This window comes from Castanea sativa, chromosome 5 (assembly GCF_040712315.1).
Source record: "Castanea sativa cultivar Marrone di Chiusa Pesio chromosome 5, ASM4071231v1".
In the NCBI taxonomy this organism is placed as follows: domain Eukaryota; kingdom Viridiplantae; phylum Streptophyta; class Magnoliopsida; order Fagales; family Fagaceae; genus Castanea; species Castanea sativa.
In genome coordinates this window covers 50,459,167-50,481,141 of record NC_134017.1, presented here as the reverse complement: position 1 = coordinate 50,481,141, position 21,975 = coordinate 50,459,167, and the positions used below count along the sequence as shown (strand labels likewise).

Sequence of the window (21,975 nt, the reverse complement as noted above, 5' to 3'; positions counted from 1 at the left end):
CCAACTGTGTCCATTTTGTTGGCTTGCTTACCCCTTCTAGTCATTAGTGATCTTAGGCTGGACATATCGTCGTCCTCAGAACTGATATCAGCCTGCGCAATCACTAAGCCTTTGACACCCGAACTCTCGGAGGGTTCGTTTTCTTCGTCCAAGATGGTGACAATGTGGCTCTCTAAGGGACGCTCTGCTTCCTCAAGTTGGAATTGGTTTATTCTTCGTCGAGTGACTATTGCGAGGATGTTGACTCTTCTCGGATGGCTGTTGCCTGAAAGTGTGCCGAAAGAGGGACTGCCGCGATTGGGCGTGCGTAAAGGATCACTGAGGGGTCTTCTGGTATCTTGTGGGCGGAAAGAAAGCCAGGTCTCGAAATATCAATCCTTCAACGTCTCTGGTCACCCGCAATGATCGCATTGTCGATATCTTGGAAGTCGTCTGACAGAGGGTCGTATCCCAATATGAGATGGGCTGCTCTCACTTGCAGGTTTTCGCTCATGAACACCTCGGATCGTAGAACGCGATTGAGGTCTGTGACACTACAAAGGCTCAGACAGGGCCACGTGTGTTGTTTGTCTGCAAAAAATGTCCGAGGAATTAAATATGGTTAGAACAACAATAAGGACCAAGTGATGCAGGAATAGAAGACATTGTAATCAGAAACAATAAAGTTAAAACAAGTAAGTCACAGGTTAGGGAATCTGATTCCTATGGATTCACACTTGGGGTTCCCCATTTGACTGGGCAATGAGGACCGTCAGACCAATTTCTTGAAGCAATTAGGTAGTCGTCTTTCATACCTTTATTGGATTTGGGAAGACATGATATGAGCCTAACAACACTAGATCTAGACTTAAGGTAATATCCTACATTTGTAAGTTTGTGGCACTCGTACATGTAAACGACGTTGAGCCATGTGAGGTTTAGACCCATTTGCTCATTTAGAGCATCAACGCAACCTAAGATTCTAAACACGTTGGGTATACATTGGTCTGGGCATAGTCTGTGGTTACGAAGGTATTCACTGGTGACGTTTCTCATGGGAAGTGTTATCCCACCTTCTAAAAAAGTGATGATGGAAATGACAACTTCACCTTCTTTCCTATCGTTAGCTATGGCTTCTGAGGGGCAATATCTTAATCCTACGTCTTGAGGAATACGATATTTGGCTCGGAAACCCTCCATACCGACAGTGATATCTACTAGACACTTGAATCTACCCATTTTGTGGAGGTAAGAATGAGATTTTAAAGAGGGGAAGGATACAATTAGTGGCCGAGAACAATAGCTGAGGAGAAATGAACTTAAAGGATTGAGAACTTACAGGAGATAGGTAAACCATTCTTCACGAGCTTCCTGAAAGGATAGAGAATAGGAACTTTTGAGATTTGATTGATTTCTGAAGCGAGAGGCTGAATTTCGGTTTCCTATGTGTTTTGGCGTATAGGAGGTGGCATTAAAGGGAAGTTATCCCGCTCAAATTTTGAGAAAGAAGCCGAGCCGTTGGATGTGCATCACACCGTTGGATGTGGGGGATAAGGCATTACCTGCAGCATTAAATGCGCGTGCGGCGGATTTCAAAACGTCAAAGGTGGTTTAAAAGAAGTGAAGTGACCCTTTCACGTGTGGCAATTCACAAAGTGTGTGGGGGCTATGGTGTTGGTTCAAAACTCCACTTCTCTCCTCGGATGGGGAGAAAAATGAAGTTTTGAAGGGTTATTGTGGGGGTAAAATGGTCAAAATATGCATTTGGGCCTTGGGCCTGATTTGGTGGTACAAGCCTGTCCAAGCAGAGCTTTCGAGGCTCACAAGTCAACTCGTGCTAGAAAGATTGGTGAGGTTGTCCGAGGAGAGGGGTCTCCTCGGCCACGTTAGGTAAAGATCGCTTGACGTGTTGTGATGTATGGTGAGAGAATTCTGGAAGGCCTGGTAAAGATGTGTTCCATATTGCTGTAGAGAGAAAGAACGTACATGAAATATCAAGGGAAAAAGGCTGCTACTACCACATTAAAGACCCTGCACCTACCTCCCTAGCCGCATTAATGGAGAAATGACCTCTGAACAGTAAAGTTCAGCCTTCCAGCTATTGTTTGAAGACTTCAAGAAGGTGGTGGATGTGACAAGTATCTATTTGGAAGATCTGCGCTACACGTGGAAGAGAAAAAGGGAGAAGAAGATGGATATAAGAGGAAAAAAAAGAAAGAGAGGAGGATGGAACACTTTAACTTGAATTGTAATATTTTGTTTAAGGAGAGAAAGGCAATACAAGTGATCCTTGGCCAAACATTCGAGGAAAGTTTTTCTGTTATTTTTATCCATAAATTGTGTAAATAGCAGCAATCTAGTCTGTTTACTACTTGTCCAATATTCATAAACCTAGTTTTCAAACCCATACTCTATAAATTTCATTGTATAAGGCTCATTGGGCCTGAGTCCATCTAGTGATTGGACCGGGTACAAATTGTGCACTTATAATAATAATAATAACAATAATAATAATAATAATAATAATAGGTAAAATTGAAACAAACTCAAATTAGAATTCCAAATTAGAGTTTCAATTTTGCGCCATGTGTCTTAAATATTTATTCTTAAAGAGTTTTATTTCTTAATTTTAGAATCAAATGTGGGATTACATTATAAATATTTATCCAAATGAGTTATTAAGTATAAAAATCAAAGAGTCTAGAAGAAATAAATCGTAAAAAAAAAGTGCTTCACAATAATAAATAATTAAATAAAACATGGAAAGTTTACATTTATACTTAATAATATCCTTAAATTTTTTTTAAAGAGTTAACACAATATAAAAATGACTATCAATAGTATTTAAATTATATATATATATATAAATTATATTATACATTTTATTGTATATCTTTAAGTATATCCATGCATATGCATGGAGTTACAAATTTGTTTATTATAAATATACTAAGAATTAGAAAATGATTCCAATATATATAAAAAGGTACAATCTAACAATTGAACACAATGTGATATAAAATTTGAAACTACATAAAAGTACATGAATCCAATAGAAAAATAGAGTAAAAAATAAGGGGAAAAGCTTTCAAAGATTTTATGGCAAGGAGGTTTGTTACCTTAGAAATAAAACAAAATAGGGAAACCCCAAAAAAGAGATTTTTTTAGAAGAAAGGAGTGAAGTGAGATCTGTGAAGTACTTTTGAAGGTTTTGGACATGGTTCTGTAAAGCTTAATTTTTATCCCAATTTTTGTATCTGTACTACATGTCGTTTTCTTTATTGGTCTTCATAGTAATTTCAAAAAACTATCTGCCAACAGCTACAACCCAACTGAAAACATATAATTTCATTCTACATATTAGGAATTTAGGATCTGAGACAAACCAAAACAAAAAAGACAAATTAAAACAAAGGTGGAAGCTGCTACAAGTGAATTGAAGGCAATGAAGATTCAGGGTTCAAATAAATTTGACCATGGTTGCAAGGGTGAAGAGTGAAGAGAGAATTGAGAAGCAGAAGAGAAACTTGGGCTGCGCTTGAAAGAGATGGGAGATGGGACTGCGTGAAGAAGATGAAAAAGGAGATGGGAGTGCGTTTGTGAGTTTGATCGGGTGTTTTGTTTTTGGGGGAACTCGATTGAGTTTGCAACTAATCGGGTTTTGTTTTTGGGTGAGAAAGAGTGTTTATTTATTTATTTTTAAATATTGTTGATGTAGAAATTTGTGAGAGCTTCAAAAAAGGTAAAAGGATTCGGTTTTATGGTATATAGATGTGCTTAAAGAATTTTTACAATGAACAACATACATGTCCCAAACCCTTCATATATAATATAATCATATCTAACAGTAAAATTAAAAAAATTAAAAATTACAGACATAGAAACACAAATCGAATAGAAAACCCCAAATCTTCATTTTCATTTTGATAATATGAACAACATACATGTCCCAAACCCTTCATATATAATACAATCATATCTAACAGTAAAATAAAAAAATAAAAAATTACAGACAAAGAAACACAAATCGAATGGAAAACCCCAAATCTTCATTTTCATTTTCATGCCGCTTGGCTTTCTCATTTAGGATTGGTAGGCCTGTACCTGTACCTTTTAGCTACAACCAAATATATAAAGAAGTTGAACAAGCTCAAAAGAGAAAGCAACCAGTAGAAGAGGTTCAAATGGTTCCTATTAATATTATTCCCTGCCAACCAACCTCCACTTCTTGTACTATCCTTTGTTGAAGCATTAACTATTTTGATAAGTATAGTACTGAAAAAATATCCAAGTGCCATGGAGCTCCAAAGGAAACAACTTGAGATGGATTTAAGGCCATTTGGTGCCTCTGAATAAAAAAATTCAAGAAGGCCCACGTAGGTGAACAAGTCTGCAATTCCAAATATGAAGTACTGAAATGATAGCCAGAATGTGCTAATAGGCAATGGCTGTATGACTGGGATTGCATCAAGCATATTATGGTCTCTTGCTACACCCTTTCGCTTCACTTCCAAGAAGCCAGCCACGGTCATGGAGATGCATGAGAGAATAAGGCCAACTCCTATACGTTGCAAGTGCGTGATGCCATTGGGAATGCCAGTGATTTTTTGTGCAAAGGGTACGAAAATCCGATCATAGACAGGGACTATAATGATAATAAACAAGACTGGGATGATAGGGAGTGAGGCAGGTGGGATGTGGACAGATTTAGAGATACTTGTGTCCATAGTGAGACCTTGTTGGACTGAGAAGGTTTGGAGCTGAGCCACACAAAGGGTCATGATAATTGTGCAACAAAATATTGGAAGCACGCCTAGTATTATTTTGGCATTTTCCACTTGAGTGACCCTGCATAGTTTCCATGGATTTGGAGCCTCTACTAGTCTACCTTGTTGGATGGCTGCTTTGTCTAAAAATCTGCATATGATTAATTTTAGCATGGAATGTTAAGGCAAAGGTGTTAAAATATAGGAGGCTGGATATGGATATAAATTTATATATATATATATATATATATATATATATATATATATATAGTGTAAATTTTTACATATCATGTAAAAGGGGAAAAAGAAAAAGGCATAATTTTTGTCAATATTGGGATAGAACCTGAAAATGTCTCTGTGAGGTAAAAAATCTGTTTCCATAGCAGCTTCATGGTCATGATCAATCTCATAGAGCTTTGTGAGGTCCTCTGGAAGGTCAAGATTTCTGTTACGAATGGCTGCAACATACACCTAAAAAAAAATGCAGAAAGTAAACAAACCTATATAGATTAGACCATGACTTAGTTGGAAGTATCCATAGAAATTATTCTATACACCTAGTGTACTACATTTTTCTCAACATAAGGATAAGTCCCATGTACGTAACCCTAACATAAGGCTCATTAATTATTATACTAGAGGAGTGTATAGTATATTGAGTGTACTAAATAATTTCATGACAAGTAGGAAGATTTTGATCTCTAAGGCTTAACTAAGTACACAAACCTGTATAATTTCAATGATGGCGTTAGTTCGTTGAATAACTTGTATCCTGTACATTGGCAATCCTATGGCAAAGACAATAATAGCAACGAGTATGGCAATGGAAGAGATCCCAAAGCCCCAGTCCCACCCTTTATGATCTTGGATCCACACATTTAGTGTTAAGCTGATAGCACCACCAATACATGCTGCTAATAGAAGGCAGTTGAAGAAGCTGGACATCTGCTTTTTTTCTTTTGGGTCCTTTTCATCAAATTGATCAGCACCATGTGATGGTAAAGCAGCTTTAATTCCTGCAGACCCAGCAGCAAGCAAATATAGAGCAACATAGAGGAGAACAGCACTGCTACCACCAATTTTCTCACAGTGAGAAGTTGGGTGACTTGGGTCAAAGACATTGCAAGGTGGAGGCTTCAGCTTGGGATAGTGAGCTTGTATTACTAGTAATACTAGTGCCTGGACAAACATTCCCAACAAATATAAAAATTCTATAAAATTAGTTAATTTTCTCTACTGAAATCACAGGTCTTCCATATATAGTCCATATTGTTGGTCTCGTTTTCTTGAACATAAAATAGAAACTGAAAATCATTTGGATGACTGTATTTTTGGAGAACAAAGCCATAGGATCACTAGCACCCATTTAATGAAGTATTAATTGACAGGTGTATTTTTCTTTTCAAAAAGTGTTCATTTCAATTCATATTAGAAAATTTACTATTCCCCAATCTGTATTTGTATGACATCTGCTAACAAGACCCTTTCTTTTTTTCTTCTTTTTTTTCCCCCCTAAAAAGCATAGACCCTTTGTTAAATGATTATATTTACTCCTTTTTCCCCTAATTTGTTAAGGTTTGGATTTGTTTTTATATAGAAAATTACCTAATTAACTATGGCTAAATTAATTATGGCTATGTTAATTACAATTAATTTATCAATTAAGACCTAGTGTAGGCATTTAATTGATTGAACTAAACATGGATACTAGCAATTGCATGAATAGGCATATTAAGCAAATCAATAAAGATATAGGGCAGTAAGTAAAGAAAAACAAACCCAAGATAACATTAGATGTGTTATCGAAGAGAAGAACTAGAGTACTCATTGAAAATACCTCTCTGCGACTCTGCTACTGAACCAATCCACTAAGTATATATAGTTGCGCGTTATAAGATTTACAAAAATCTCTCCAAGCCTAAGGTTACCCTTGTATTTGAGCCCTCTAGGCTTCTTCTCACAACTGACTATGCCGAGTCCTTTCTCTAACTTAGCTCTTGGATCCAGCAACCAAGCTTGGTTGCACCTTCAAGCCTCCAAGGCTGAAATTTGGCCAGCTCCAATGGTTCCCAAAGGTCCAAACAACACTCGCAAAACTCAGGTAATGATGGGTGTGAATGATCTGATCTACTCTCAAAGGATTGTCAATGGTGAGTGGGAAAAGTGTAGAACTCTAATGGTGTTTGGCTCTCCCAAGGATATGTCCAATTCTCTCAACTCTCAAGTGAGTGCTTAGGGTAAAATTCGTGGGAGATGGAAGGATATATAAATGTTGGGGAAGGGATGGAATAGCGAAGTGACCATTTTACAAATTTCTCAATTCATATAAATCCTTTCAAGAGTATGAAATTAGTGGACTGTTTTACAAATTTCTTGGTATTCATTTACAAATTTGTAAACCAATTCAAGAGTGTGACATTCCTAGGGATCCATGAATTGTGTCTCAACAGCTTTTTAAATGAGTGTCACGTGCAAAACTCGCGGGGTGCAAAAAGGACACTTTAGTAGCATTGTTTTGAACACAAAAGCCCAATCTAAATACAAAACAAAGCCCACAAATACAAGATATTAAACATGAAAATACAATCAAATTGACACGGAATAAGCCAACACTAAATACAAGGAAGTTAAAACTTAAAAAACTCAGATAGTTACAACAATGAGAATGGAGAATTTAAATCTTGATTATCCTTATAAAGGAGAGCAGGGTGTGTTACTAATCACTCTTAATTATAGCTAAACTTTTAATTAAGATACCTAAAATTTTTAATTATCAAAGATTGTTATTAATATCAGTATATCATTTGATGATGAGGTTGGATGGAGGATTTGCAAGCATACCACTAACTCGAGGCATCCTCCAATGAGAACAGCTTTATATCTGCCGATGTAAGTGTCTGCAAGAATAGCTACCAAGATAGACAGAATGTAACTAGTGCCCAAGAAGTTGGTTAGCTCATTAGCTGCATCGGCTAATTCCAAGTGCATCACCACATTGAAGTATGTCGTCAAGTTCACCGCCAGAGCTAAAGTTGCCATGTTCTCAAAACCAAAAGGGGCTGCAACAGGGGACACAAGTGGTAATTTAGCAAAGTATCATGGAGACTAAACTTAGCCAAGACTTTGGATGAAAGGGACCAATAGTACTTTCACAAGACGAAAATTATGAAGAGTGATTAATTTGTGTTTAATTATGCATTAAGAACATTCTCTCATCAAGGTGTCTTGTCTCGAGAGCCATGTTGAACTCGTGCAATATATATCATGTTTTGTAAAATCTACATGTCAATGATAGTGCCGATGTACATATCATGTAGGTAACTAAGTATGATAATTATGCCGTGCGTATAAATTCGATATTTAAAATGAGGCTAAGAGAAATGGTTGAAAAAAATTATATATAAAACCACCTCTTTGTTGTATATATATATAAATAATTAATTAATTATCTTAATATCTATAAAATGAGAGATGATTGTTCCAACAAAGGATATATATATAAATATATTATTTAATTTTCTAAAATAATTGAAATTAGTTTCTTTGATTCTATTATTATTGATTTCATTTGCATCATATTGTTTTGATAATTGGATTGCTCCCCTTGATTAAAGCATTACCAAACTCATTCGAGTTCAATCAATCTCTCTTGAGAAAATTTTAATAAATACTTGGCAATTTTTGAGAATTTGTAACAAGATGTTCTTTTTATAAAATTAACAAAAAAGAGAATGCAATTATATTGCGCTAACGAAACTATTTAACAAAAAGAAAAAAAGAAACTATTTTAGACTTCAAATTGACAATACAATCATTATGCTATATTTCTAAACAAATTAAGCATGAGTTTTTATGTACCTAGTACAAACAACGCAGTTCTAGCTCCTCCATGTTTGCCCTTCACAGCTGTTCTTCCCTTCCAATCAACCTTTCCTTCAACAAGCTCAGGCTTCTCGAACGAAAAAAAAAAATTAAGACAATAGATAATGTTAAAGCATGAAAATTATATAACGTGCAACCCAAACGTGCGAGAGACACATGAAAATGAATTGAATAGAGGAGCAAAGTACCATAACTAATTGCAAGGTTCTTGACGAGAACAAATAGTTAGATGGATGGACAATTGAGCTTTGTATTTATAAGAGTGCAAATAATGTAATTGGCCAACTGGGGCCTGTGTTTGGCTTTTGCATTGACAAATAATTCTTATTGAGCTCAAATCTCAATGCCCCTTTTCTTCTTTCAGTGTGTCTCTTGTACTTTTTTTAAAATTTTTAATAGAAATAATTTATTCCACTTTCTATTATACCAACCACAACTTATAATTTACATATAGATATTGTTTTACTTTCCTTATAAAATAACTAAAATTTAAAGTGGATAAAAAATGACGTGTATATATATATATATATATATATATATATAACATCCTATAATTGGTTGATGGAATATAAAATGTAATATAACAAGGCATAGGATATATATTACAAAAAGAATATGCTTGTGTTCCATGAATGCTTTTTGGTATTATTTTAGAAAAAAAAATTATATTCTTGATTAGCATATTATTTGATCCATGCCAACCAATTATATGTTAATTACTTGATTATTTCTCTTACACTAACCACAACTTATCATTTATATATATATATATATAGATATTGTTTCAATTTCCTTATAAAATAACTAAAATTTAAAGTGGATAAAAAATGACACACACACACACACATATATACATAACATCCTATAATTGGTTGATGGAGTATAAAGTGTAACACAATAAGACATAGAATATATATTACAAAAAGAATTTGCTTGTGTTCCTCAAATGCTTTTTGGTATTATTTTAGAAAATAAATGGTATATGCTTGATTAGCATATTATTAGACCCATGCCAACCAATTATATGCTAATTATTATAGTATTATTTTTTACAATTCGATAATTGGGCCAAATGGAATATGAAAATTTCTGATCGAAATACCGGAAGATGCCATCTAATTAAGATAGAAGATTCTAGACCCTGATAGGCCAAGAATGTATTGACCCCTTATGATTAATTAATTGATTAATTAATTGATTAATTAGCCAATTTTATTAATTAATAAAATTAACATGCAATGTACATGGCAACACAAACAAATCACCAACTAAAATATAATGCAGTGGAAAAATAAAGTTGGCACAGTGATTTGTTTACGAATAGGAAAAACCTCCGAGACAAAAATCTCACTAGGTGATTTTAAGGTCACCACTCCTGAGATCCCACTATTATCAAAACAAGCGGTTATAGGTAAAAGAATCTCAGTACCTTATACCAACCTACAGTTGAATCTTTACCCCCAATACCTAATTGGACTTGTTCTGTAGTGACAATCTCTCCTTGTATTTCACGGCTTCCAGTACGTGACTAACCAATAGATGCGCGGATCCCAGTACGCGACTTTATCACCAACTTGAAAAGGATGTTGGCTGCAAAGTTCTTTAGTTCATCACACGATGAACATCACGAAGTTACTTGGTCACAAAACCCTATGGTGTACAAACACAGCAGCTTTTTCAAGATGAACCAGGGCAAACTAGGTTTCTAGTCACTTTTCTTCACACTTGTGCAATTGTGCTCTTTTTTGCTCTTGTGCGACTGTGCCACCTTTGACGGCCCTTAAAATAATCTTTATACATATTTAGGGTTATGAGAAAAGAAACTCAAACATACCTTCACGGATTGGATGAAAATCAAAACTAAAAATTTGTTTTTCATAAACCTTGATAGATACCCTATCTATCGAGAAGCTGTTGAGCCTCAGGCTGAAACAACTTTTTAAACCTCGATAGATACTAGCCGTCGAGTTTTAATGAACAACACTTCTTCACTTGATTCTTGGATAGACTTGCATGGCTTTAACACTTGAACTTGAAACCTTGTTTCTTGAAGCATTAAACACATCCTAGATCTACCCAAATACAAGTAAAGTGCGCTTTGTCAAAGGATTAGCCAATTATATAAAATGTTGACATATGTTCCTAACATAAATCTCATATGTCCTAACAATCTCCCCCTTTGGCAATCCGTGACAAAACCACAACAAACAAATGAACATATGAGATAAGTCATAAATCACTCAACTCATACTCACTTATTAAGTACAGTAAAATCTATCCTAATACAAACTCTTGAAAAACTTTGCAAGAAGAGAGTTCATGGCAAGAGAGACTTTGACAACCTATATTTTTGAAACATTTTAAACAAAACTCATCAAAACATCTTAATGTGAAACAAAAATAAAAGATTGCATACAAGATATAAGAAGCATGTGCATAAAGAGAAAAAAGAAATAACACATGTAAAGATAGGTGAAAGAACTGTAATAACAACCTTAAATGTATATATATCAACAATTACAAGGTTTGCTATCACAACATGATCACAAGATCTAAGGTACATGAACAATGCATCTAAAAGAGAAAGAAAAGAAAAAGATACATAAGTTCTCACTACATCCCTCAAAAATATAAACACTCCCCTTAACAAAAATATTCTATACTAACCCTCTTCCTATGGTTATGACTACTCTCATATCCAAATCTACTATCCCTTTTTGTCACGACTGGCAAAGGGTAAGTACATCAAGTAGACATCTTATTATCACTAGGCAAGCTAGCACCATCGTCCTCATCAGCATTATCACTGCCGGAACCATCATTACTCTCATCCTCTGAAGCCGGTGGAGATGGAGAGGAAGCAACAAAACCACCCATGACAGCCTATCGTCGTGCAATACGACCGACACAGGTGTTCACCTGACGCAACTTATCACTGAGAGTGTCAAGGCCACCCATGGAAGACAAAGGAACGGAGGTGGATAGAGCGGTAGAAGCTGGAGGAATCATCGTCCTCGACCTTCTCGATCGTAGCTGCAACTCGCTTCGTTTAACGATAGTAGCGTCTATGGCATACATAGCGGAGAAGTGGTCGGAAACGGGAAAGGAGACAGAAAAATGGCAAAAAATCCTCATGATAGCCAAAGGGAAAATGAGCTTATCACGGGTCACCGTATCCCTATATACATCTATGAGAGATAATGAAATGAGAAGGGAAGTCTGTAGTAAGATGCTCTAGGAGGGAAAGCAAAAATCAAACACTGGGCTCTGTAATGGAGTTATAGAGAGACAAAGGATGCAAAACAAAAGTCATAACCATGTTACTAAACCTAGGACCTTTAGCAAAGGTCGAGTAAGGAGTGAACTGACGATCACCCCAATCAGAAGGACGCTCAGAAAAAGAAGACATGAGTTCGTCTTTAGACACAATCTTAAGACGATCACAGTTGGGGTAGTTAGGATGAGCTACCCTCAGGACGTGGAGCGCCTCAGGTACAATATCCGGTGTGACCACAATACGTACCTCTAACGCGAGTAACAAAGAGAGGTACTAAATAATCAAATATGTGCATATTGGAGTAGAACTCCTGTATGAACACAGATGGACAAGTGACCAGGATGTCACACAGTGACTCCTAACCTCTACTGTGAATGATAGTGGGTAGGTTAGTATCAGAGAAATCCGACAAAATGACTTGGCATTCCAAATGAATGCCTCATCTAGAAAAGTTCTTCGAAAAGTCCTATCGGGCTTTATCATCACGGAACCAAATGTGAGAGGGGATAGAATCAGAAGACGATGCCCCAGAACGAATAGGGTTCTGGGACGGTATAGATTTTTGTATAGGTGCCACAGAGCAACTAACTGAGAGAAGGAGAGAGAGAGAGAGAGAGAGAAAGAGACACGCAGAAAAGCACCAACACAATCAATATCAATATAAAGATATATGAAGGTACGTATCCATGAAAATGCATGAACATGTGACATGTAAACTTAAAAACATCATGGGCTCAGCCCAATCCAAACCTACCAATACACAAGTTTGCAACAAAGTAAACACACATCTAAAATGCAGGAAACATTGTTATAATGTAAATGTGATGCAATGCATGATGATACAAGATCATTTAAACAATACCCGTCCTAAAAATCTCACAAAAACTTCATCAATTTTGAAAAACCCCAAAATTTTTCAAAAAATCCCAAAAGTTAGGCCAAAAGATATGAAATGCATAATTAATGAGTGAGAAAGCATCATACCAGAGAAGAAAGAAGATCTTAAGGCCGAAAAATGAGTGGGGATGAGGTTTGGAGTAAGTGAGAGAGGTTTTGGGAGGTGAAGAGACTAATTCTGTCAAGAGAGATCGAGGAGAAATGAGCTGAAATTGCGCTTGCTCTATTTATAGGAATCTCATAATTCTCAATGCATAGAGAGCTATTGAGAATTAAAAACAGGGAGACTAAGCTATCGAGGAGCTGTCTAGAGATTTCCACATCAAAGAGGCTCGATGGATCAAGGAGCTATCGAGCATCTATCGAGGAGACAGAAACTTTCTCAATGGATCGAGAAGCTATCGAGATTGCGATAAGAGGAAGCTGAAAAGCTTGATAGATAGCCTAGTTGTCGAGAGCTGTCGAGGAGCTGTCGAGATTGCTTAAAAACAGTTTTTCAAAGAAGATAAAAAACACAGACATGAATGCAATCAAATATGCTACTCAACAAAGGGTCCAAACAACGTTTTAATCTCTCAAAACATCTCTCAATCAAGAAAAATGTCATGTAATTAGATCCGAAACACACACACACACACACACACATAACAAGTCAAACCAATTTTATATTTCAAAAACAAGTTAAGAAAGTTTAGCGAGCATACATTAATGCATGTAAACCTTGTGATGGCCAAATCACATTGTACCTGCACGTATATCAAAAGTATCAAAGAATATTGCGTGTTGTGTGTAAAAAATATCGCAAGATTACATGAGTGTATATATGTTATGACGATTTGAGATATGAGTAAATCAATTTAACTCACACACGATTATAACTGCTTGATGGGGACTATCACCTTCGAGGTTCATCCTATAACTCCTACATCTCCTAGAATACACGCTTGCAATCATATTTTAAAGCATTTTGATTTATTTTCTTTAATTTTCTTTGCATATTTTTCTTTTATCAAGCATATAATGCATGGACATATAAGAGAGAGAACAGAAATACCCAATTATGTTAAGCTTTTTGACATTGCACTTTTGCTATGCCAAAGCATACCGATGTCATTTCATGATTGGCGGGCAAAAGTGGTGAGATGGTTATTTATGCCTTTCTTTAGAGATTTTTTAGTTTTTCCCGTCAAAAAGAGTGATACGAGTGTTAAGTACAAGAGATAACTTAATCTTACTCATCACAAACAAAAGCCACAAAGTTCACTTACTTAGTTGTGCATAGAGATGCTCATCTAAGTTACAAGAGATACAAAGTTTAGAAAACTTTGTTTCAATGGCCATTCAAGGTATACAAGTACCAATGTACACAAATACACACTGTTTTTGTCTCTTTCTGATTTTTCAATTTTTTTTTTTTAATTTTTATGGAGGAAAACAAAATAGAGCCAAAAACTGAAAACAAACAACAAAAACATGTTAAGCAAAGCAATGGATAAAAACTAGACTGACTCAAAATAAGAAAGCAAAACACACAAGTAATGCAAAAACAAAACAAGAAGGGGAGAGAGAGAGAAAGTGACTGAATCACTTAAAGTTTTTTTCCTTCCACACCTTGGAAGAACCTTTCCTTTTGGCAAAACCTTGAACCGATGATGAGGAGGAAGAATTGCAACCATTCAAGTTTGAAAGGAACATGAGAGTCATGAGGAGATCTCCAAGAGAAGCAAGAGAGGATGGAAACTAACTCAGGTTTCCAGATAAGACCATACTGTTGCTCTGTTGAGTGGCTTGCCACTTATAGCAATTAGGTTAAGTGTGTCCAATAGCTCTAGAATGATGACAAAGATGCTGCTTCTTCTCTTTAGACCTTTAAGCATTACTCTTCTTAGCCCTAGGGTTTTTGGTTTCTTTCTTAGCAAGCTTAAATGCTCCTAAGATAGATTTACCCTTGTCTATGTTCTCACTAGCTATCACAGTTTTAGCATCATTATTCTCAGACTCAATATTATTGATAAGAGAAACAAAAACAGTAGTACTAGAAGAATCAATATTAGGAGAAGAGAAATCATTCCCTCAACCGGTTCGATCGAAAGCAAATTTTTGAATACTGAGAATCTCATCAAGCTTTACACTTGAGGTCCTCTCCAACTGAGCTCTAACTTGGAACAAGTCTGCCTTAAGCTTCTTGATCTTCTCAACCAAGAAATTGTTTTCAAACCTCAATGCTCCAATAGTCTGATTGGCTTCATCAAACTTTATGGAGAGTTGTTCTCGTTCAAGCTCCACATCACTGAGCTTCTTAGTGGCCAACCTATACAACTTCTCATGCTTTTTCAAGACCTTGTATAACTTTGCATAGGCGGTGTGGATATCATCTTGCTCATCCATCTTCTCAAACTTTGATCACCAAGTCCTCTTCTTCATCCACATCTTCTACAATCCCCTCGGTAAGATTGACAGTGGTGGTGAAGGCATTTAAGATTCCATCATCTTCATTTTCGGAATCATCCTCAGGTTCAGTGTCGCTCAAAGTTGCAGCAAATGCCTTACTTTTCCCAATAGACTTGAGATAAGTAGGGTACTCTTATTTCATGTGACTAAAGCCTTGACACACAAAACACTTAGATCTTGAGGGAACAATGTATTGACCGCCATCCCTAGCATCCTTCTTCCCTTTGTCTTGGCTCTTAGACTGAGAAGAAATTGATTGCCTACGGTCCTTGTTGAAGCCTTTTGCTTTGGCATTCTTCATGAACTTCTTGAATTGCTTAGTGATGTAGGATTTCATTTTAGAATCTTCATTGTCTAAAGACTCATCCGTGTCACTACTCTTGGCCTTCAGTGCCATGCTATTGCTCTTGCTTGACTTCCCAATCCTAGACAAACCCATCTCATAAGTCTACAAATTTCCAACTAGCTCTGTCAATGGAATTTTGTCAATATCCTTTGACTCTATAATCGAGTAACAATGCACATAACTCACTTTTTTGAATATCGAGTTATGCAAGCCCAACAATTGGAATCCTATGAATTACACTGCATATAACTTGATTTCACAATATTCGAGTTATGTGGAAGACTAGTCTAGACATTGGGATTCCTCTTGGGCTGCATCTGGATCAATCCAAATATCTGGGCTGGGGGTGGAACCCCAGTGCGCATAACTCGCCTTTTCCATAATTGAGTAACAATGTACATAACTCACTTTTTTGAATATCGAGTTATGTGAGACCAACAGTTGGATTCCTATGAATTACACTGCACATAACTCGCCTTGTGTATCATCGAGTATTAATGCACATAACTCGATTTTCTGAATACCGAGTTCTGTGCAAGCCCAAAGGACACAACATGGCCTCCTTTGAGTTACGCTGCACACAACATGGACTCCCATGTTGATAGTGCACAGAGCTCGATTCAATAATAATCAGGTTATGTGGAAGACGAGGTATCATTCTGGACACTTTATTTAGTACTGAACCTAAGAATCATCAATAGTTGTGTGGGTTCTCAGCAAAAAACAGCGTCAATTTTTGGGTGGCAGAACTATGAGTTCTCAATGGCGGAGAGACAATGAGGATGGTCCTGCTGATCTTACCACAGAGGCCCCACACTTTTTCAAAATTATTATGCCTCAAACTCTTTAAGAACGAAAGCTTGTAAGTATACCCAATTTCATGATCTGTTTCTCTTTGAAAATCATATGCTAATTAACATCATCCACTTGGTCTTATTTATTTGTGATTCTTGAAAAACTTTACATTTGTTGATGACCAAGTTCAAAAAAATCTATGAACTTGGTTCCATGTTACATGTAGTCATAAAAACTTTCATTTTGTAACGCATAGGTTACTGCATTGACTTATTTTTGTTCTGAAAATTTTTTTTGTGGGGATGGGGGGCTATAAGCAAATAGGAGGACTTAATTCTATGTAACATGCAGTCGTGTAAATATGCCCTTTTGTAATGCACGTAGCCATGGATTTTTCGAGTTCTTGATACAGTTGAACAAAATACCCCATCAGTTTTTATTTTATTTCCTTAATTACATCTTTTTGGCATTGTCTATATGGTTTGTGTCTGCTTTTTTTTGTTCATCCAACAAGTATCTTCCTTGAACAATTATTAAAGTATATATAAAAGAAAGACTAAATCCATTTTTCCTGTAATGGTACTTACTGCACAAGGAGAATAGAGCTTGATTGATTGCATGTGTTTATTTACAAAGCCTGCATTTATGTTGTGGAGATTCCTTTTACAGCGGATTCCAAAAAAGTTTACGTTAAAATACAGAGTTCATCTGTTAGATACAACCTTTCTTACGATTCCAAATGGTACAAAATGGAAAGTCAAGTTGACAAAAACGTGATGGGGAGGTTTGGTTTGAAAATGGTTGGTGCGAATTTGCAAGCTATCATGCTCTAACCCTAGGGCACTTGCTAGTTTTCAGATATGAAGGAAATTCACAGTTTTATGTACTCATATTTGATGCCACTGCAACAAAAATAGATTATCCTTTAGATGACCAACTCCAAGTTCGTAGGATGGAAGACAATGAGAGTGATGATAACTCTCTTCAAATCATGGATGGCTTTATGCCAAGCCGGAAAACAAGGGAGAAACCACCATTACCATGCCCTCTACCTCATAATAGAGCAAAAACCAATCCAGGAAGTTCTCATTTGCAAGCAAGGGATACACATTTCAGACCTGAACTCACTAAATCTAAAGGGTCAATGTTAGAGAAATAAAAAATTAATGCAGGGGTATCTTTTACTTGGCGAGAATCTAAAGGTTTGAATCTTACACTTTTGTGAGGAATTGGTTGATTTTGTAAGCCTGATTATTATTAATTTCGTGTGCATGACTTCATATGTTCGTGTCATTTCAGGATCAGCTCATGGGGTTGGAGGAAATCGAGTAGGATGCAAAAGCAGCCCGTTAGTTCGACCTGAATCTTATTGCATTTTGGATGATGTGTCATTCTCACATGACCAACGTCCTAAGAAAGATGATGGTGTAGGCATGTATACCAATCGGAGAAGGCTAAAAGCCAAGGCTGTTGTGAAGAACCAAGAATATAAGGCTCTTGAGATTATGTAGGAATTGATGACTACTAATGGAAAAGCTAAAAATCTTGTGAGAGTCAATGCTTTTAAATCAAACAATCCCCTTTTCACGGTTATCTTTCATCCATCGTACCTTAATGGCAAGGATCGTGCGGTAAGCTTTTGAGCTAAACATATTGTTGGGTTTTAGAAATGCAACTCCCATTAACTTTGATTTTTCATAGATCAATTAGAAAGCATGTAGCAGAGAGTTGTTGATGGACATAACTTGGTAATGATTTGCTTCTTTGTGTTTTTAAGGGAATTGAATTTCCATTTATATTTAACAGTATCGTCTAGATATCAAATAGTATCATCTTAGGTGGTAGAAGGAAATGACATAAGAATGTAAAGTCATCTTAGGTGGATATCAAATAATAGTATTGCCTCAAAACTGCTTTTCATTCAAATGGCTTCAACTATTTTTGAAATATCTCTTATTATTTTTTGTACAGAGTTTACCCCATGACATTATGGACTACTTACCGAGAGAAGGATTTACCAAGGACTGCACGAAAGGAAGTATACTCACTGTGAAGCTCTAGGTTGTGGACCGATTATGGCCTGTGAAGTTATACGTTTATGAAGGAATGTATCAGAGTTCATCATGTGTCGTATCTGGTGGTTGGTCTGCATTTGTGAGGGAAAATACTTTGCGAGTAGGAGATGTTTGCGTATTTGAGCTGATTATGAGGGACAATGCTGTGTTAAAAGTCCACATTTTCAGATGCCTCGATTAAGTGGTTACTAACTTTGCATTGTAAATAATGAATTAGTACTTATCTTCTTGGGAGCTTATTATTTTGCAACTACTCTGTTTAGACCTTTTTATCTCTTTTTGATTTTGGATTTTGTTGAATCAAGATTGATGTTTTGTTATATCTACAACCCTGGCCTGTCAGGGACTTCTATGAACATATTGTTGTATATTTGGTCCAACAATCTTGATCCTTAATAAATCAATAATATTTGTCCCTAAGTGGTACGCAAAGCATCTGAAGAGTGATGTGGTAGTCAGGGGCGGAGGCATGTATAAAGGTGGGGGGGCCATAATTTTAAAATTTTAAAAAATATATATACAATTATTTTTATGTGCAAGCCCAATTTAGTCTACAAAAATCAGAGTTGACCCCTCGAAATTTTTGAATAAGTCCAATAATGCTCTTAAACAAAATAATTGGTCTAATAGTTATAGAGATATAACTTTATTTTTGGCAATTTTATTTTTGATTGTAAAATGTGCTTTTATTGTAGGGTTAAATATTTGATCAAATTTGGTATCAAACTTCTAACTGAATCTATCTTTTTCAACCCATTATGTGACGATTAACAAGTCATTAACTTATTAAAAACAATTTGTGGATCAAAATACACATGAAATGTGTCTTTAGTTGCCATATAATGGATTAAAGTTTAGTTGTTTGATAAATATGTTTAGAGCCTATCTTATTCCAAAATTAGTTTTGGATCATTCATGGGTTTGAAAATTTCATTAGTTCAATTGAAAGATGTTTTACTTATGTTAGCAGAAAATTTGGTAATTTGTATTTAAAATGAAACTTTTTAAGAATTTGACTACGAAAATGGAAAAAATTAATTTTATTTTATGAAAGATCACCGTCAAAAATAATTTTGATTGAAAATACTAAACTCTTTTTTTTTTTTTTTTTCTGTGGACCGATTGGGTGTGTGTATATATATAACTTATCAAATAAAAAAGTGCATGTATATATATGTGTGTGTATATATATGTTAGTGTGTGTGAAAGTTGTCTTGATAAATATATGAGCGTAGCAATTTGGCCCCCCAAACAAAAAGTTCTAGCTCTGCCCCTGAGTGGTAGTTCCTCAGGAGCGATGTCACAGTTTCCCGGGAGTGATGTTACAATTTCTCCACTCGGCAACGTTGTGGAATTCCGATATGATGCTAACTAATAGTGTAGTACCATTGTGTTAGTGAGCTACATTGTAGAGGAGCTACATCCACATAACTCGACTTATTAATAATAAGAAGTCGAGATATATGATTACCCACCATTATAAACTCTCCCCCAGGTCTACAAAATTTGCAGCAATCCGAAATTACATCTTCGATTGCTCTTACTGCATCCGGTTAGAATCGATAATTTCCTGCACAAATTCTTCGAAGATTTTACATAGTAAGACTCTTTTAATCATTATTGACTTTAAAATTACACATTGGTGGTGCGTTATTCTCCAATTTATGATTGATGCTTCAAACTTCATTGTCTATGTAGATTGTGATGAAATTGGGTGTTTGGCTAGTCAAATGCTTTGTTGTTAGTAAGGTTATTTGCTTATCTCGTAGGTTGTCTTCGACTGGCCTCCTTTCACAAAATGAGCTTGCCAGTGGCTCCATATGCGTGTGGTAGTCCTTATGTTGTTTGTATGTCTGAACTGTACGTAGTGCAGTTTAAAATGTTAGGCAGTACAAGTTCGTGAAACTTACTACATGTAGCTAGGAATTTCGAAAATGTGTCAAGTCCTACATCCACTTGTATGTTTCCTGTATAATATTATTGCTGTTAGAATGCTTGCTATCGATGCGTGACATTATTGATCATTTTGACAAAATTCAATATGTTAACAAATTGCATGTTGGCTCTTTGAGTTCAACTAAAGTTTATATACTCTAGGTCTTTATGTACAAATTATTGACTCAAACCAAAATGCATTACAATTATTTCACCAACTAAACAACTTGGTGAATAAGAAATCTGTTTTTTCATTGTATTGTTGTAAACTGCTCTAGACAGTACATTGTATGGATGATTTTCTGGATTTTCTTCCATGAAGTTGCGTTATTCTCCAATTTTTGTTCTCTGCATCAAACTTCATTGTCTATGTAGATTGTGATGAAATGACCTATTTGGCTATGAAAATATCAATGGGTTAGGTAGTATGAATGTTGTGTTTATATCTTCGTAATGCGGTTTTGGTTCTGTTTCTTTGTGAGCTAATTGTCTTTCCATTGCTGACCATCAGTTAGTTATGGCTCCGAAGAGGGCTAAAAGGGGGAAATCCAAAGCTACATCCGAACCTGAAGTGGCGTTTAATCAATTAAGGTTCCTCACGCCCGAAAATGAGCAAACCTTTGAAACCTTGATTAAGCGTAGGCGTATTTGGGAAGAAAGGAAAATCAATCTACATGAACTACATCCTTCTGTTCGTGAGAATGTACAGTCTAGGCATTGGTTGTCCCTATGTACAAACATACAACCCCCTCCAGCTAACTTGATTAGAGAATTCTATTCAAATCTCTCAGTGCATGAGGATCTCGATGGTCATAAGGTGGGATCGTCCATACGTGTTGTACCATTTACAATAACTAGGCAGTGCGTATCTAAAGCTCTTGATGTACCTATAATCTGTACACCTACTTATCCATACTCTAGGTCTCCTCGTATTGATGATGTTATGGATGTCCTTTATGGACGATCAGTCACTCGGGGTTCTAACCGAAGTATTAGCTCAAGTGAGTTGACTGAACTTAATTATATATTCTTTAGGATAGCTTGTCACAACATTTTCTCTATCTCTCATATCCATACAATTCCTGTAAACAGGTGTTTCTTTCTTTACACCCTCGTCACCAATAGTTCCATTTGTTTTCATTCCCTTTTCATTGAAAGCATTGTGGAGGTGCGTAGGAGCAAGTATAAGAGGCATGGTTTGTTTTTTCCAGTTCTCATCCATAAGGTTCTCAAATATTTAGGATTAAAGAACTTTCCTTCCCAAGATTTGGTTCACATCCAAGCCCCCATAGGAGCTGAATTTCTAAAACAGCGAAGTGCCCAAAAGAAGTTTGTCGACCCCAGTGTTGGTACATCCAAGAGACCACGAGTACAGTGTTAGGATTTGTGCCCTTAAATCCTATTGTATGATGCTATGTATGATATTATGTATGACATTATGTATGACATGATGTACGACTTAATATTGTGATTGATAAAGTTATTTTATTATTATCTAAAATAATGGTAACATGAATATGAGACATTATCATATAATCCATGAGATGCACTGTATGTGATTTATGTGAAAAG

General features: G+C 35.9%; 1 protein-coding gene and 1 pseudogene across 1 annotated transcript; one reads left to right on the top strand and one right to left on the bottom strand.

The window, feature by feature from the left end:
* Positions 1–4,058: 4,058 nt before the first annotated feature.
* LOC142635360 (protein NRT1/ PTR FAMILY 4.5-like) lies at positions 4,059–11,504 on the bottom strand. The gene is made up of 7 exons (XM_075809532.1): positions 11,411–11,504; positions 11,295–11,353; positions 8,604–8,694; positions 7,587–7,804; positions 5,472–5,924; positions 5,089–5,216; positions 4,059–4,896 (listed from the first exon to the last, which is right to left on the bottom strand). Exons 1-7 carry the CDS (start codon positions 11,502–11,504, stop codon positions 4,059–4,061), a joined length of 1,881 nt encoding a protein of 626 aa, XP_075665647.1.
* A 5,534-nt stretch (positions 11,505–17,038) lies between these two features.
* LOC142635359 (uncharacterized) lies at positions 17,039–17,904 on the top strand (annotated as a pseudogene).
* The last annotated feature ends 4,071 nt before the right edge of the window (positions 17,905–21,975 follow it).

Bases quoted from the DNA above. Each gene is read 5' to 3' on its own strand.
- LOC142635360 (XM_075809532.1), bottom strand. From the start codon at position 11,504: ATGGGTGGTTTTGTTGCTTCCTCTCCATCTCCACCGGCTTCAGAGGAT. The intron at 5,217-5,471 runs GTTTGTGTACTT...ATTTTTTTTTAG, and splicing joins CCATCATTGAAATTATACAG to GTGTATGTTGCAGCCATTCG. The intron at 4,897-5,088 runs GTTCTATCCCAA...AATCATATGCAG, and splicing joins CCTCACAGAGACATTTTCAG to ATTTTTAGACAAAGCAGCCA.